Source organism: Pagrus major, chromosome 6 (assembly GCF_040436345.1).
Source record: "Pagrus major chromosome 6, Pma_NU_1.0".
Lineage (NCBI taxonomy): Eukaryota > Metazoa > Chordata > Actinopteri > Spariformes > Sparidae > Pagrus > Pagrus major.
This window is the reverse complement of record NC_133220.1, coordinates 2,731,427-2,750,119: the sequence shown is the minus strand read 5'-3', so window position 1 is coordinate 2,750,119 and position 18,693 is coordinate 2,731,427. Positions and strand designations below refer to the sequence as shown.

Here is an 18,693-nt window from a genome sequence, read left to right as displayed (position 1 = left end):
TTTTGTAATAAAAAACAAAATGCCCAAAAGACTTTACAGTGCGGATGAGGTGCTTGCACAGATCTTTGCTGATCGCGATTCAGAAGCGGACGATTTGCCCTCTGATGACGATCGCTCGTCAGAGACGAGTGACTGACGATGCTGCAGCTGCGCACACTGTCACACAAGCAACACACGCTGATCACGGCGAGAGTTTTCTTTTCTTTTTACAAGCTAGATTAGGACATTTACTCCTATCAGATTCCTGTTCATTTACTCTGAGGATGAGAGGATGAAAAAAAAAAAATCTACTGTGTAAATATGTTCAGAATTCCGTTTTACTGAATTTTACCTGGTGACATACAAATTAGATTAGTAAATTTACTCCAATCAAACTCCTGTTCCTTTATTTTGAGGATGAGATGACAATATAAATATTTTTTTTCTGTGTAAATATGTTCAAAAATCAGTTTTACTGAAAGTTACTTTCAGTCACCTGGTGACGTCACAATATGCAAATTAGATGATTAAATTTACTCCCATCACAAACTTTAGGTCATTATGAATATTTTTCTCATTTACACTATGAATTTATCTCTCACCACTTCCAAGCTACAGCCTTTTGAAATCTTACAATCCAAACGGAATATTTTCCTAAATAAACTCTGGCGCCTAGAGGGTTAAAGAGGATTTATCTGCTCTGTTGTCTCTTTGGTGTCCTGACAGCTGCTGTAAAACACAGATCATCTCAGAATCAGACCCATAAATTAAAATCACTTTTATTTCTTCGATCACAGTTTGAACACAGAAACATCAGAAACAGTCACAACACACAGTTTTGACATGTTTTATTCAAACATTTGTATAGAAATGATGAAGTGCTGCCTGAAGTGACATGAAACACTACAAGTGCATCATCAGTGAACAACAGAAACATACATGAACTCTGATAAATAATAAAAACAGCTGCCAGAATAAGACACAACAGTTCAACAGCTGCACAAACTGAACATTAAACCTTCATGAAGGAGGATTTACTGCACGACTGTTGTATCAGACTGCATCAGCTTCAGCTCGCTGTACCTAATAAACTGGACACTGAGTGTAGAGTTCAGTGTGTAACTGGACCTGACAGACTCTGGATCAGAACCTTAACAAATACAAAGAAGCAGGACAGGCTCGTCCATACAGAAGATCATTTCTGACAGGTGAGGACAACAAATAATGAAAACCAAGCATTCATAAAAATTAAATATTCCCATGGTAAATCATGATTGTGAGATTAAAATTTTAGAGTTTTATCTCATAATTATGATGTTTCCTCATAATTTAGACTTTAATTGCGCAATTACCACAATAATATATGATCTCATAATTTCAAATTTTCTCTCTCATATTTTAATTATTTTTTCATAATTTTGATGTTTTTATCTCATAATTATGATTTAACATGGGAATATTTTTTCTGGCCTTCCATAAGTCCCAAGTAATGACAATAACACTATATTACACTGATGGTTTTAAAGCACATGTGGAGCTCAGTCAGGAGCTTTAAGCACATCAAGCAGTCTGATAATATTTGGTGAATAGACGGCATTTATACAGCACTGCTGCCCTCATTCATCCATTCACTCACTCACTCACTCACTCACTCACTCACTCACTCACTCACTCACTCACTCACTCACTCACTCACTCACTCACTCACTCACTCACCGATGGCAGTGAGCTACCATACAAGGTGCTGGTCTGACCATCGGGAGCAGTTTGGGCTTCAGCCTGTTGCTCGAGGACACTTGGACATGTGGACGGGAGGAGCCGGGGATCGAACCAGCGACATGTGACGGCACTTTTTTGGTCCGAGCCCCTCGGCTCTGAACACGTATATAAAACTTGGACGGTCTTGTTCTGGTTTCATTAAGTCCCTTTTTAACTTGGTCCATTTGAATTCTGCTGTGTGTCACTTTGATTATATTATTTCCATCACTTGTTCTATGATCCTGTGTTGATGTCTCATTATTTATCTGTTTCTATGTGGCTCCATCTTATTCATCAGCTGCTACAGTATCAGGTCCTCAACAACAGTCCAGTGGGACGTTTGATTATGACTCCACATGATGCTACCTGGAATTAAATGAATCTACGCTGACGACAGAGTAAAAATGAAACGCATCAGATAATCAGAATATAAAAATAAAAGAATAAAAGCAACATAGAACAGAGTGAAAGAGCTCGTCTTTGTCCTCAACAACATTAATAACAGAGTCAAAGTTTGTTTGGTCATTTTTTCTCTTAAAGCTTCACAAGAGTGGAACTGAATCTCACCAAATATCAGAATTCAACACAAACTTTTCATTTAATTCTCACTGAACAGAATGATTCATTAATAATCAGCTCTGTCAGCATTAAAGGCCACCTGCTCTCTCCTGTTGTCACCTCGTTAACTCCAATCTGTCTGATAACATTAAACTACTTTAACAACTCCTGACACACAACGACCTCATCAACGACCACGTTCATACAATCTTTCCTGGAAGTTGCACTCTGTTGTACACGGGACATGAAAGAAGAAGTTGTGTGAAGAGTTAAAGAGAAGTTTAAACCCTGCAGACTTTCTGTTTTGGCCAATCACTGCTTGAAGTGGATGTGAAAGTTGGTTTGTTGGTTTCAGGATGTTAGTCGGGTTCTGATGTTGTTCAACCATCAGACAAACGTGTCAGAGCGGACTGATGCATTTTTACTTTGACAGGATTCTGTGTCCTACACTTGACTTGGACACTATGGCTGTGTCCAAATTCAGGGGCTGCAGCCCTCGAAGGGCGCATTTGAAGGCCAATTACGTCACAACGCTGCGCGAAGGCTGTCCAAATTCAAAGGCTCCTTCAAATGCAGCCTTCATTCCCTCTTTCTGGAGGACGCACCGCTACTATGCTTCGTGGCCTCACATATCCCAAGATCCTTTGCGCACCGCTGCTCAGTCCCGAAACAGAAGACGAAGGAAAAGAAAATGGCGACATCAAGTGGCGCAGACATGACATTTAAATTTAAGTAATGGGTTTATACTTGGTTTTCACTCATTTGAACATCCAACACCAGATGTGTTAAACTTCAAGAGACTATAAAACCTCCAAATTTCAACTTTCAGTTAAAATGCGTGACGCTGGTACTGCTGTGGTAAATATAGTTGTTATTCACCAATGGGTTAATGTTTATTTTGTAATGTTGGTAATTCAATTTAGATTTGACACATTGTACACACACACAAATAAATGTACACGTTTGATAGATCTGAACCAAAACAACTCGCCTTCGGAGGCCGCAAAGGCCCCGTTCTTCGAAGGATGCAGCCCCTGAATTGAGACACAGTCTATTTGTGATTGAGTGCTGTGAGATAAAGGCTTCACAGCACATGTAGAGCAAGTTACTTTTCTGGATCAGGTGAACTCTGGTAAATGGTGTTGTTGAATCTGGGTCAGTTCTGGCGCCGCTCTTCTTTTTGTCTGCAGGAAGCAAAACGTACTTACAGTGAAAAAAGTCCCACCTGACCTGATCCTACTCAGTGTCAATACACAGAATAATTAATGTCAGAGAGAATAAAACAACTGTCGAGACTCTGAACATGAGATCCATGTAAAGAATGAGTTGTGGTGTCTGTTAATTATGAACATGTTGATAAAATACATAATTTAAACTTACCTGTCCGACAATTGAGTTTCCAAAGCAGCAAAGCTAGAACAGCAACAGCAACACCAAGAACCACAACGTAACCAATCCAGCAGACGACCCTGAAACAGATGAACAGTGAAGGCATCAGTCAGAGTGTCAGTACAACATTACGTTGTTTGGAATCAAATAAAACTTGACTGAAGTAAATAAAGTTAAAGATAAGTTGAATAAAACAATATAAGAGGAAGAATCTCACCTGGCTGTGTAGCTGCACCTGTGAAGATAACAAGGAGTGACTTATCAGTTATAAAGGACCATGACAGGATTATAAATAATATTACAATGTTTTAGTTCAACACTTCTCTTCACTAGGACAAGAAAAGTCAAACATTTCTAACTCGCAAAAAAAATGTAAACTGTGTTCAACTGCCAACACTATTTCTGACTCATATCAGGATCGTTCAGACGACCTTTGAATATTTACACTTGTTGAGCAGGAAAATATCTTAAAATGACATCACATGAAATTTGTTGTCTGATTTGTCGACAATATTTTTTTTTACATTATAGTTAAATGAATAATGATATGTAATATGAAACATGGGATCTTCAAACCCTTGTGTTGTCAGTGATTCAAACACTCAGTGGCCACTTTATTAGGAACACCTGTACAATCTAATGTAATCCAACACAACGGTTCTGACATTAAGTTAATTTTATGATGCATTAACGTTCACTTTTTGTTGACACTGTCATTGAGGTGTTAATTCAATGGTATGTTTTATCATTGAGGTCTTAGTTAGTGCTGATGGTTTATTGGACATTATCATATTCAGGGATATATTTGTGTTTCCGTCATGTTTGTAAACAGGAAGGACAAAAAAACAGAACAACACCACCTTTAACTGTGACCTCAGTAATAAACACAGTTTCATTTACACATTTCAGACAAAGTCAACACAAACTGAACATTTTAAAGTTCATAAAAATAGAATTAGTACAATACAATGGTACTAATGACAAGTGTTAACTGTCCAGTAAAAACTCAGTTCAAAGCCTCCATGATCTCATATTATTACAGGAACTATCATTGTGTATATTCAGAGGTAAAGTTTGCTCCTAGTTTTCAGCCTGAGTTCAGTTTGTAGTTGAGAAATAAAATAATAAAGTCATCAGTGAGTAAACTCTTCTCTTCCTGTCTGAGTGTCTTCATGGTGTTTGTTGTGTGATTCATGTGTAACTCGGCTGCTGTAACGCTGCAGTTTGTCATTGGGATTAATAAAGTCTCTCTCTAATCTCTCTAATCTAAACAGAGCTCACAGTGACGGCCTCTGATGGCTTCACTCTGCTGTTGCTGTGCTTTCTGTCTCCAGGGCTGCAGACCTGTTGGGAGCTTCATCAGCAGCAGGGGACACACCTGGGCCTGATGTGCTCCATGTATAGAAATCCTTCAGAACATCTGCTCACACATCTTTGTGTCGGGGCTTTTGGTTTCCTTTGGTTTGTTTTTACAGCTCAACATCCACACAGCACATCTTCACTCATCCACTGCTGCACTACTGACTGCACTCACTCCTCCAGCTGTTTGTGTCTTTGTTGTAAATAAATCTCTGTGTTGTTTAGTTCACTGTGTGTCTCCTGGTTTGTCCCAGTCTGAGAGCTGCACTGTGACACTGATAAAAACTTCACAGTGTGTTTTGGTGAAACAATAATTCTTCAATTTAACAACATTTTTTCTTTTGGAAGTTAAATGTGACAGAGTGTCAGGATCAGGCTGCAGCAGACATTTATAAATCTGTTACTGAGTTTGTGGGTGAAGATCAGACTGATCTCAACATTTCCTATAAACTTCAGTTTTTCCTGTTATTTCCCTCCAGACCCTCTCAGTCTTCCTCTGAACTCTGTATATTACTGAACTGGAGGCTCGGAGACTCATTAGGAGAGAATTTAACACTCAGTTTGAAACATTTTCAACTTGTGTTGAAATGAGGAGAAGTGAAGTGTTAATACACCACTAAGAATAATCTCACCACTGATGTGTACATAGGTCACAGCATAAATCTGATGGTTGATTTCTTCCTGTGTGACGACACAGCGATAGCGATCGGTCTTGGTCACAGTAGTTTGGAGGACGATGTCGTAGCTGTCTCCTCTTGCTGTGACCTTCAGATCTTTAACAGGAAGGATGTTTCCAGAACTGTCCCTCCACTCAACTTTAGGTTTTGGAGAAGCACCTCGAACAACACATTGCAACAGAGACCAGTCCTTTGTTTGATCAAGTGTTGTGACAGACGGCTCTGAAGCTGCACCTGTGAACATGATAGAAACAAAAGATGACATTAGATTTAATTTCAGCATCAGAAATGTAATATTGGGATGTTTTTTGTTCATCACATCTCTGCTTGTTGATTAGAGCGAGTTTAAGATGAAAGAAAAACACAAGAAACCAAAAAGAAATAAAAAGCATGATGAGGCTCAGTTACAGCTCCCAGCATTATTCAACAGAGGATCATATTTCAGACACATTTCACTTCTACAAAGAGTTTGTAACTATTTACAACTAAAACACTTTTTCTGACTCACATCATGACAGAAACACATCAACAGTGAAGACTTTACAACAGCTCCTGAACTTTTACACATTTGTTGTGCTTAAAAAAAACATTAAAGGACGTCATGTGAACTTTGTTGTCTATTTACATTAAAGTAATAAAGAAAATGTGTTATGAAATGTGAAACACAGGGTCATTAAAAGCTTGTCCCCTTCTGTTAACAGGGCTCGGGTGTGGCCACTTTAATAGGAACACCTGTACAATCTAAAGCAGGGCTGAGCAACATATACAATATATACTGTTGTCATGATGTGAGACTATATATTGTCTTAGATATTTGATATTCTCACATGGTGATATATCATAACTGTTGTCTGTTCCTGGTTTTAAAGGCTCATTACAGTAAAGTGACGTCATGTTCTGAACTCACCAGACTGTTTGACTTGTTCTGATACTTTCTTTACCCACTGACTCATTATATCCACATTAATGATGATTATTGATCAGAAATCTCATCGTGTTAATGTTCTGTGAAAGTAACAATCGTCATCCCTACAATATTATCACAGTAGGGCCTGTTTGGTCAAACATACTGAGATATTTGATTTTGTGGCCCCGTCCTAACATTTATGAAGCACTTTTGAGAACATTTCAATATATTGAGTTACATATCGTATATCAGGATGTGGCCTAAAAATATTGTGATATAATTTTAAGGCTGTACCTCGCAGCAGTGGAAACTGTCTTTCAACTGGAAAGGAGCCACAAACTTCACAGAAAAGGAGGCTCAGAGTTCAGGACCACTTTCAGTCTGAGCTCCTCAGTGGACCTGAGCTGGTACCAACATCATTCTTTCATGTCACTGAGACAAAGATTTAGTGATGAAGATCCTGTGGCATCAGAACCAGAAGCAGCACCAGTGTGACTTGAGGAGACAGAGCTCAAATGTGTTTCAGGACTAAGAGTTTCTCTCTCAGTGAACACAGTTTCTCTGATTAATGAACTAAATGAACACATGAATCAAGTGTATGTGCTCATATTGTAGTCATGTATCATCACAGTTGTACGTAGTCATATCCAACATAAAGAAGATAATGAATGATGTAAATGATCCTTAAAGGTGAATTCAGACTGAACACAAAAGTTGATTTTATTCCAGTTAATTTAACAGCTGGAGAGTTTTTACAGTGAATGTTTCAGCAGCACAAACATGAACTCCACTTCTTCTTCTTATTTCCATCCAGAACACTTTTATCTTCTTTTTCTATTTTAAGTCTCAGAGTTTCTTCAGTTTGAAACATTTTCAACATCAACAGACTTTGAGCTGATTACCTGTGTGTTCAGTCTGAACTCATAATGTTTGAAACACATGGATAGTTAAAATTGTTCAAAATACCACTGACCTGCCAAGTGCACATAGGTCACAGTAGCAATCTGATGGCTGAATTCCTTCTGCGTAGCTACACAGCTGTAGGTGTCGGTCTTGGTCACAGTAGTCTTGACGGTGATGTATGAATGACCTCCTCTTTCTGAGATATGTGGCTTCTCAGCACGAAGGACGTAACCAGCACTGTCCTTCCACTCTACTGTAGGAAGTGGATCACCACGAGCTTCACACTGCAGCAGACGCCAGTGCTTTGTATCAGCAAGTATATCGATATTTGGCTTTGGAGCTGCACCTGTGAACACATTATAAACAATAGATTATAAAGAGACAGTTTCAGCATTATTAATGTAACATTGGGATTTTGTTCATCCAAACTCTGCTTGTATCCAGTTTACAGTGTGAAGAGAAAAACACAATAAAAGCCTCCAGCATCATTTTATGGGACGATATTTCAAACATTTTAAACTGTTTCCAGTTTGAGGCAGACACACAAATACAGTGAACTTGTTAAACTGAACTATAAAGATTGTAATAAAATATAAAACATAGTGTTCAAAGGTAAACACACCTGATGTGTCACATGTTAGTGAGAACTACTCTGGAACTGCTTCTTGAAAGATGTTGTTGTATAACTATAATATAATAAACGTGTCCACCTTTAAGTGACGAGTGATCCCAGTCAGTTCAACACAGAGAGGTTCAGGCCCACAGATGTTAGTGTTTAGACTGACAGGCCTGAGAAGACATTTACAGAAACACCTGCAGAGGTGGAGAGTGACGTCATCAGAATCAGGACTCACCTGGCTTTTCACCTGTTCTGTCTCTTAAGACTTGATCTGAAAGGAAAAACAAACACACGTTAGATTGTTTTGAAACAGACAGGTAATACTGTGTAAAAGTCATATTTCATCTACTATAGACGGCTGAAATTTCATTGCACAGAGACATAATCTGCAGCGTGTCTCTGATATCAGGCATGTTTGATACAGAGGTCATCTCTCCAGATGTGGCTGCAGCTCTGTGGGCTCGAGGCCCTGCCAGATGTGTATTCTGACCACAACAAAAGTCCATCTGGGACTCTTGAACCAGTCGCAGCAGTAAATGAGTGGACATCTTTAACTGTTTAATGAAAGCACTCACCAACAACAAGCTCAATGTTGAATGTTTGTCTCGGCTGAAGACGTGGAAAATCGCAGCTGTAGGTCCCACTGTCGGCCATCTTTGTATTATGGATCTTTATGGAGGCGTTGCCGTTCTTCAGTTGATCTTGAAAATGTGAGACTCGACCTTTGAACTGCTCATCTTGACCTGGACGGCCGTTATTGTAATGAATGCCTGAATCATACATGAACACCTCCTTCTGACCGTCTTTCTTCCAGTCAAACAGCTTTCCTGTCATGTCCTCCTTGTTGCTGAGGGAACAGGGTAAAACAGCATCACTGTCTTCTTCCACGACCACTTTGACACCTGGAAGATAAAAACACGTGTTACTCAGTATGTTAACATGCAGAGTCATCAGGAAACAAAGTCAGATAACAACTTTACACACCACAACAATAACTCACACACCTATTTCCTCTAACATAATAGTTTTGGTTGTGTCGTGCTTGTTGTAGGTTCCTAATCAGTGAAGCCATGAGCTTGACGCTCTCCTCAATTTTTGCGATTTTTAAACCAAAAACATCCACACATTTTTAAGTGAAATGAATTAAGTACTAACTTATTAATATGAACTGTTCACCTGTAAATGATGTAAATAACCTCTTTTTTATCATAATTAACAACAATCTTTTTTCACATATCAACTTAAATTATTATTCAAACACTTATCAACAAAAAATAGCATTTAGGCTCCTATATTACCGGCCCCTAATTGTTATCAATGTCCTTGAAACAATTACTCCAAAAGTGTCAACTTAAATTAAAGGAGCCTGAATAACATTACTTATCACTTAGTGAAAGAAGCTTGGTGTTCTTAGTCCCATTCAAGATGAGATCTTCATAACAGTCCATCAGTTATCCTCTGATTCTTGAAGAAGACATAGCTTCGTTACAGGGCGACAAAGCTCATTGGTCTTGGTCTTCACTTTAACCTGACGAACGAAACCATTTCTATCAGGAAAAGTCTCCACCATTCTTCCAAGTGGAGTTTCTGGGTGATGTATCGTCCACGATCAGCACCACGTCGCCGACACAGAAGTTTCTTCCAGGTGAAGACTATCGCTGACGTTCTTGGAGCTGTGTCAGATACTCTTTGCACCAGCGTTTCCAGAAGACATCCGCAAGGTATTGAATCTGTCTCCATCTGCGGTTGACGTACTGGTCATCTTCATGAAATACTCCTGGTGGTAACTCGGGCTTGACTTTGAGCAACAACAAGTGGTTGGGCGTGAGGGCCTCTAAATCGTTGAGGTCTGATGATGCCTTTGTGATGGGCCTGCTGTTTATGACCGCCTCAGCTTCACAAAGTAGGGTGTGGAGACCTTCTTCATCCAGCAGTTGCTCCTTGACCGTGATGTTCAGGATTTTTCTTACTGAACGAATTAACCGCTCCCAGCTGCCTCCGTGGTGAGAACCCGCTGGCGGATTGAAATGCCACTGAACACCTCTCTGTTGCAAATGTTTCTCGATCCTGTTGGTCCATTCCTTGATTGATTTCCTCATCTCACTGTCAGCTGACCGAAAGTTGGTTCCATTATCTGAATACATCTCTCTGACTTGTCCTCTTCTGGCAAGAAATCTTCCGATTGCGTCGAGACAGGCATCAGTGTCGAGAGATGAAGCAACTTCCAGATGCACTGCTCGTATAGCAAGACACGTGAAGATAACGCCATATCTCTTTACTTGGACTCGTCCTCTCTTCACTAGGAACGGACCAAAGTAATCTATGCCAACTCTTGTAAAAGGAGGGTCGTCTGGCAAGACCCTGCATATTGGTAGATCTGCCATGAGCTGCTTGCCAGCTGCTCCATGTAGCCTTTTACAGATGACACACTTGGACAGGAACCTTCTGATAGCTCCACTGGCTCCAGGGATCCAGAATCGTTGCCGTAGCTGAGCCAACATGTGATTCCTTCCGGCGTGAGCTGTAATGTCATGAATGTGTCTCAACACAAGCCTTGTGATGTGTGAATCCTTAGGCAAGATGACTTGCTGCTTGGAGTCATCAGGCATAGCCGCGCGACTCAACCGTCCGCCAACTCTCATAACTCCGTCTTGGAGCACTGGATTTAACTTAAAGAGCGAGCTACTTTTCTTCACTCTTTGATGCTCCTTTAGCATAGCCAAGTCTTCTTTGAAGCTTTGTTTCTGACAGTATTTCACAATTTCTGTTTCTGCTTCAGTCAAGTCATTACAAGTCAGATACTTTCTTTTAACGGCTTTCTTGAACTCTGTCATCCGGCTTTCTCCGTCTACTGCTCGTAGCTCCTTTCTCTTTTCCTTTAGCTCTTTCAGCAAATCCTTAAGTTTCAGAAACCAGCCTACAGCGCGTTTCAACGCCGTCCAGGAAGAGTAGTGGTTCATCCACTGATCCATGAAATCCTCAAGTTCTTGTGCCTGAATGACATGCACTTGAGTCATTCGTTTGACCTCTGGGTCGTCGATATCCAGCATGCCCGGATATGGATTTTTAGGCCACTGGTCTTGTGAGCTGAGCAAGAAACTTGGTCCTGAAAGCCAGCTCTCATTTTTCAAAAATGCTTCCACAGTCTGTCCTCCTGAGACAACGTCAGCGGGATTCAGAGTGGTGTTGATGTATCTCCACTGAGATGTCTGAGAGTGATCCAGGATTGCTGAAACCCTGTTAGCAATGAACGTCTTGAATCTGGTGCTCTCACTGTTCAAGTACTTTAGCACAGCCGTGCTATCGGTCCAAAAGATGGATTCGTGAGCTCCAACTCAAGCTCTTTCCTCAGAAGCTTGTCCATTTTTATTGCGACTGTGGCCGCTGTCAGTTCCATTCTGGGAATAGTTGGTGACTTTAAGGGAGCGACCCTTGTCTTTGCCAGGATCAAGGTGGATTGAGCTGCACCCGTTGAAAAGCGCAGCAGTAAGTAGCTTGTGGTGCCGTAGGCATCTTCACTAGCGTCAGCAAAGTGATGAAGCTGCGCAAAGACTGGCGCACCAAACTGCTTCGACTTGACACATCTGTCAACTCCAAATTTCTCAATCTGTTGCAAACTTGAGATCCACTTAGTCCAACCTTTGACCACAGTGTCTGGCAGGTCTTCGTCCCAGCTATACTTCTGCCAACATAAATCCTGCAGGATTCTTTTGGCGGGCAATATTACTGGAGCGAGAAAGCCCAGTGGATTACAAATTGAGCTGACCAAGGAAAGCAGGCCTCTCCTAGTGTGTGGTCGATCTTTGAGATTGATCTTGAACCTGAACTGATCTGATTCGGCACACCACTGGATACCCATTGCTCTCTCCATGGGCAAGTTGTCCTCATCTATGTCCAGATCTTGAAACCCTTGAGCTTTTTCCTCTTCTGGGATTGAGTAAAGCAACTTCCTGCTGTTGCTTGACCACTTTGTCAGCCGGAATCCTCCTTTTGCCAACATGCTTCTCAACTCAGCACACAGTGTGATGGCTGTATCTTCATCAGAAGCCGATTTAAGACAGTCGTCCACGTAAAATTTTTCCTGACTGTTTTATCCGTCTCTTGTCCAAACTCCTCTGCGAAATCTGTTGCGCATTTCTGGAGCGCAAAGGTGGCGACACTTGGCGATGATGTTGCGCCGAAGATATGCACCAGCATCTTATGTTCAACGAGATCCTGCTCATAGTTGCCGCCAGGCCACCATAGAAATCTCAGGAGATCCGTGTCTTCATTACTCACTTTGACTTGGTGGAACATGGCCTCCACATCTGCCATGACCGCCACAGCCTCCTGGTGGAACATGAGGACCCCCACCAGCGAGCTTGTAAGGTCCGGACCCTGTAGGAGCTGCTGGTTCAATGATATTCCTTGGAAGCTTGCGCCGCAGTCGAACACGACGCGCAACTTCTGCTTGGTTGGATGTCTGACTCCGTGGTGAGGCAAATACCATGTTCGCCCCTCAGTAGGTTCACACTCATCACCTACAAGCTTCACGGCGTAACCTTTCTTGAGCACGTCGTCCATGAACGCCACATATTCTCCATAGAACTTGCCGTCCTTTGAGAACCTCTTCCGTAAGTTCAGTGCACGTTGCTCCGCAACTGCTCTGTTGTTCAGCATACACAAACATTTTTTCTTCACTGGAAGACAAACATTGTAATGACCGTCTTTAAGTACAGCAGACTGTGACACCATGCTGATAAACTGATGGTCCTACTTAGACATCTCGATGTCTTCGTCTTGTCCAGCATCTGGAAAGTCCTGCTTGAATTGTAGCTGCCAAAGTTCTTCAAGCTTGGCTACTGAGATTCTGTTTGCAGTAATTCCTGTCAGTGTGTTTGCCTCCAATGTGTCACTTCCACCTCTGAGTGGTCCGTTCACTGTCCAGCTTAATATTGTCCTCACGGCTTATGGTCCATTGTCCACGCTGTTGACCACTTGTAGCAGTTCCATCGCCTTGGGAACATTTGCTCCAATGAGCAATCCAACTTCTGCTTGGATAGTGGGGATTGTCACCTCTTTTAGGTGGGGCCAACTGTCAATATCCTCTTGGCGGGGAATATTGTCCTTAGCTACAGGAATGTAGCTAAGGACAATAGCTACAAATATGTTCACTGTACTTTCTAAGGACATCAGATTTAAGCTTCACAACACACACGCGCGCGCGCACACACGCACACACATTAATCAGTAATCATGAAGGAAACAAAAACCAGGAAACATTTTAAGAACCTGTTGGTCTGACTTCTCTTATCATTTATCAGACGATATCTCCTCACCAAGATTAAGTACAACCACACAAACAGGTGTTACTACATTGTCAAAAAAAATGAGTGTGAGTTTCAGAGAGAGGAGGACTACAACTAAGCTCCTATACTTGTACTGACATATTTTAAGTATATTTAAGCTTACAGTATTGTTTATTAGGTTTTTGTTATTGAGCCTTGTGTTTGAATTTTACAAAATGTATTCAGTTGGAAACTCTTCAGCTTTATAACACCAGGAGAAGTTGTAGTTTTATTCATGTCAGATCTTGATTTATTGGACTGGATTCAAAGACACAACTAACCACCAAACTATCCTGTTCCTCAGCTGCAACACACAGGTTGTTTTTAACTTTGTAATTCAAATATGTTCACTGTACTTTCTAAAGGACATCAGATTAAATTCACATGACACACACACGCACGCACACACACACGCACACACACACACACACACACACACACACACACACACACACACACTTGGTGCAGGTTGTTAATCTTGAGGCTGATGTACAGTTAAGTTTTCTGTCTGTTTGGGTGAATAAACCTGCGATCAGCTCTTATCATTTATCAGACGATGTCTCCTCACCAGTACTGACTACAACCACACAAACAGGTGTTTGTGAGTGTCAGAGAGAGGAGGACTACAACCAAATAATAAAAATAGTTTATTAGGTTTTTGTTATTGAGCCTTGTGTTTGAATTTTACAAAATGTATTGAGCTGGAAACTCTTCAGCTTTATAACACCAGGAGAAGAAGATGAACATCCAGCATGTTTCTGCATTGTTCCACTGTTCAGATGAAATAAAGTGAGAATTAAAAACTGTCAGTGAGTGATGATCAGTTTTCTTACCGTCTCCAGCAGCAGACGTTTCTCCAGAGCAGCTCAGCAGACAGAGACACACGAGAGGAAGAAGCTCCATAGTTGTGATGTCTTCTGAGGACTTCACCACACTGATGGTGCCTCTATATGACGGAGCTTCAGACACTCCTCAACACCCTGACTGGTTCATCACAACCTGTTTCTGCTCCTCAGCCTGCAGGCAGTGAGAGCTGCAACACGTCCGGTACAAACCTTCACAATAAAACAGTAAAAGCGTCATCACCATATATTTACACTATGACTCATGCACACAACTGCACTTTGTCTTCACACTAACATTAAAGCTGTGTATAAAATAATCAACTTTACAGCCTCAAATTCAGCTTCACTGTTAATGTGTCAAAGCTGCTTCTCTTCCTGACCTGTTGCGACCTGATCAGCAGCAGTGAAACATCTCTGCAGTTCCTCCAACACAAGCAAATAAAAGATCCGCTCCAGACGTGTTGAAAGAAACAGGCTGTAATGAAGAGTGTAACTCAGCCCCAAGTTTCACAGTCCACAAAACATTTCACACAAAAACACTAATGTAGAAGAAATTCCCAGTTTCCCTCCTCATATTCAGGCAACACAAACATCACAGTGGTTTGTTGGAAATACAGTTAAAGGAACAGTTCACTCAAATAAAACAGAAACTCAGTCATCATCTCCTCCCTCATGCTGATGTGAAGTCAGGTGAAGTTTCATAGTCCACAAAACATTTCTGGAGCTTCACAGTAAAACTCTCCTCAACAACTGAAGTAGCTGGAGACTTGTTTTAAAATGGAAAAGCAACAGAAATAAAACTCCATTAAAACTTTGCCGAATTAGCTGTTAGTAGTTCCTGTTTGCAGTGAACCTGTTGATGAACAGACAACTATCAGTGGATTACTTTGAGACTGAAGGAAACTTAAAAACAGGAGATTTCTCAGGCAAGTTCTGCACATGTAAGAAGCGTCTGTTTTCAGGATTTGTCAGCAAATTTCTGGAGTCATTATCTCCCCCAGTTCAGCTGTAAAAAAATTGCTGCAGTTTTCAAACTGATATTTTCTATATTTAGCTAATTTTCTTCACATCTGAGACAAATTGTTAAAAAATTAAAAGTGTTAAATCTAAATATTAATTGTAAATGTTAAATCTAAATAGTACAGGTGACCCATTAAGATGCAACATTTAACTAACAAATCCAACAATTATGCCTCAGATTTGAGGAAAATGAGCTAAATATTGAAAATATATGAGTGAGAAAACTGCAATCAAGTTTTTTACATTTGGTTTTATGTCCCAGACAACCTCTGTTTAGTGTTCACTCCTTTTTAATACACATAAGTGGGTTTTTAATCCAAATGAGTTATTTACTGATGTATTTTATGTTGTGGAACAAAACATACAAATCTCTTGAGCTCATGTGTTAACCACAGACAATGTTTCAGCTATTTAACCAAAAGCCCATTGACTTTGAGAAGAGGGGACAAAATGTATCATTATGATTAATAACGAAACTTATTTCTGGGTTTAAAGACTCATTCCTGCAGCACTATGTGGAGGCTGTTTAACAGGGAAGACAACAACTCCCAAGTTCCCACGCTGCTTCACAACACCGTCAAACTAAGTCTTTATCTCACTGGTTAGATTGAGAGATTCCTCGTGGCAGAAGTTAATACTGTGTGTTTAAACTCAGTTCAGTTGAACACATTGACACAAGATGTTGATACATTTGCATTTACATTTTACAAGTGCATATGATGTTTGGGGTTTTTTTGTGTTTTTTTCGGGGGGGGGGGGGGATTGGGGGGTGGGGAGGGAGTCATGTCATGCTATGCGGTGTCGAGGTGAAGTCTGAACAAGTGAGTCTTGAGTCTTTTGCAAAAGATGGCGAGTGACTCTGCTGTCCTGACATTGGTAGGGAGTTCGTTCCACCACTGAGGTGCCAGAACAGAGAAGAGTCAGGATTTCACTGGGTGGTCTTTGTTTGCTCTTGGCGATGGCGGTACCAGCCGGCCAGCTGATGTAGTAGAGTGAAGTGCTCGCGCAGGGGCGTGTGGTCTGATTAGTGTTTGGAAGTAGATGGGTGCAGTTCGGTTGACGGCCTTGAAGGCCAGCACCATGGTCTTGAATCTGATGCGGGCCACAACAGGAAGCCAGTGGAGGTCACGGAGGAGGGGGGTCACATGGGAGAGTTTGGGTAGATTGAAAACAAGTCGCGCTGCAGCGTTCTGGATACGTTGCAACGGTTTAGTCGCAGAGGCTGGGAGTCCAGCCAAGAGCGGGTTGCAGTAGTCGAGGCGGGAGATGACCAGCCATTGAACCAGGAGTTGCGTCGCTTCCTTTGTGAGGAAAGACCGGATCCTGCAGATGTTGTAGAGGGCAAATTTGCAGGATCGGGCCACCGCGGTGATGTTGGGGGTGCAGGGTAGTCCGTCATCGAAGATTACACCCAGGTTCCTCGCAGTCGATGAAGGCGATACCGTGACGTCCTCAACAGTGACTGACAGGTCCAAGTGAGGGCAGTCTTTCCCCCGGGATGAAGAGGAGTTTAGTTTTACTAAGGTTGAGCTTGAGATGATGGGCAGTTGTCCAAGCGGAGATGTCTGCCAGACATTCTGAGATGCGCGTGGCAACATAGGTGTTGGAGGATGGGGGAAAGGAGAGGAACAGCTGGGTGTCGTCAGCATAACAGTGGTAAGAGAATCCATGTGATGCGTTTGCAAAGCCTGGTGATCTAGTGTATAGTGAAAACAGAAGCGGTCCTAGTACTGAGCCTTGAGGGACACCAGTTTCCAGGGAGCAGGGTTTGGACAAGGAGCCATTCCACATGACCTGAAAGGTTCGTTCTGTCGGGTATGATGCGAGCCAGGTTGAAGCAGAGTCAGCGATGCCAAGTTTGGCCAAAGTGGAGAGGAGGATTTGGTGGTTGACTTTGTCAAACGCAGAGGATAAGTCGAGGAGGATGAGGACTGACAAGTGGGACAAGGCTCTGGCGGCCCGGAGCGACTCAGTCACTGTGAGGAGGGCCGTCTCAGTGGAGTGAGCAGTCCTGACGCCTGACTGATTAGGGTCAAGGAGGTCGTTTTGCAAAAGGTAGGAGGACAGTTGGTTGTAGACGGCACGTTCCAGGGTTTTAGAGAGAAATGAGAGAAGGGATACAGGTCTGTAGTTTCGGATGTCAGCCGAGTCTAGAGCGGGTTTCTTTAGGAGTGGCTTTACTGTAGTTGTTTTGAAAGGAGCTGGAAAGGAGAGCTGGTAAAACCAACAGTGAGACTCCAAAGGGCAAAACTGCTCTTTACCTCTGCCCACACTGCCCTCAGTTAACACACACCTTCCCACAGTGGGCAGGCATGAGCATGTTGGAACCACTGAGCAGCATTTATGAGAACCATTACAATAAAATAGATACTTTTTTATTGGTTTACTTTCAATCCTTATCTTCTTACAGTGAAACCACGAGGTAATGTTTGCAGGAGACGAGTTTCTGGGAATATAGCAGCCTTCTCAAACAGGAACTGACTCACACTCACCCACACACACACGGCCTATTGGGACGAGTGACAAGTAGAACAATGGGAGGTAAATCCAGCAAAATCCCAGGAAGCTGGCGTAGGAAACCTATTCTATTTTAGCCTACTTTCCTATTTCTTAACTTGTTTTAATGTTTTGTTTTAATGTTTTTTAATTGCTTTTTAGGTTTTGAACAGCACTGTAACTTTTATTTTATTTTAGCCTACTTTCCTATCTCTTAACTTGTTTTAATGTTTTTTTAAAATGCCTTTACTGTAACTGCCTGTAAAGCACTTTGAGTTGCCTTGTGTCTGAATTGTGCTATACAAATAAACTTGCCTTGCCTTTCAGCTTTTCATTGAAAAATACAAACAAACACATTCAGACACCTCACCCACATTTTCCTCGGAAATATGAGTCACGTAATCGCCGATGTGTTGCAACAGTCAGGTCTGATTAGAAAGAAAACAGTGACTTCAGGTGCAGGTTAGAGCTGGAGCAGCTCACCATCACAACCCCTCCTCTGCAGCCTGAATGCAGCCAGATCTTATCACCTCCAGGTAAACGAGCCAAATCTTATCACCTCCAGGTAAATGAGCCAAATCTTAACACCTCCAGGTAAACGAGCCAAATCTTACCACCTCCAGGTACACGAGCCAAATCTTATCACCACCAGGTAAATGAGCCAAATCTTATCACCTCCAGATACACAAGGTGTGACAGTTCAGGTAAAGAGGGAACAGCTGACACACCGTACAAGACAAAACAATTACAATTATGTACACACATGGAGCCATAAAGGTAAAACTCAAAACAATCAAATAAATGAAATAACATAACAATGTCATACAGAAAGTTCACCCTTTTCTACCAACAGACA

General features: G+C 41.6%; 1 protein-coding gene across 1 annotated transcript; it reads right to left on the bottom strand.

The window, feature by feature from the left end:
• Nucleotides 1-812: 812 nt before the first annotated feature.
• On the bottom strand, nt 813-14,385 carry LOC140997854 (CD276 antigen homolog). Its single transcript, XM_073467910.1, has 8 exons — nt 14,310-14,385; nt 8,725-9,051; nt 8,385-8,420; nt 7,601-7,876; nt 5,676-5,954; nt 3,902-3,919; nt 3,676-3,764; nt 813-3,479 (listed from the first exon to the last, which is right to left on the bottom strand). The coding sequence occupies exons 1-7, from the start codon at nt 14,377-14,379 to the stop codon at nt 3,709-3,711; spliced, it is 1,062 nt and encodes a 353-aa protein (XP_073324011.1). The 5' UTR covers nt 14,380-14,385; the 3' UTR covers nt 813-3,479; nt 3,676-3,708.
• Between the last annotated feature and the right edge of the window lie 4,308 nt (nt 14,386-18,693).

What these genes read in the sequence shown, in the direction of transcription:
- LOC140997854 (XM_073467910.1), bottom strand. Translation starts at nt 14,379, where the DNA reads ATGGAGCTTCTTCCTCTCGTGTGTCTCTGTCTGCTGAGCTGCTCTGGA. An exon ending in AACGTCTGCTGCTGGAGACG is followed by an intron (nt 9,052 to 14,309) that starts GTAAGAAAACTG and finishes TTTATCTTCCAG; the next exon opens with GTGTCAAAGTGGTCGTGGAA. An exon ending in CAGAACAGGTGAAAAGCCAG is followed by an intron (nt 7,877 to 8,384) that starts GTGAGTCCTGAT and finishes ATGTGTTCACAG; the next exon opens with GTGCAGCTCCAAAGCCAAAT.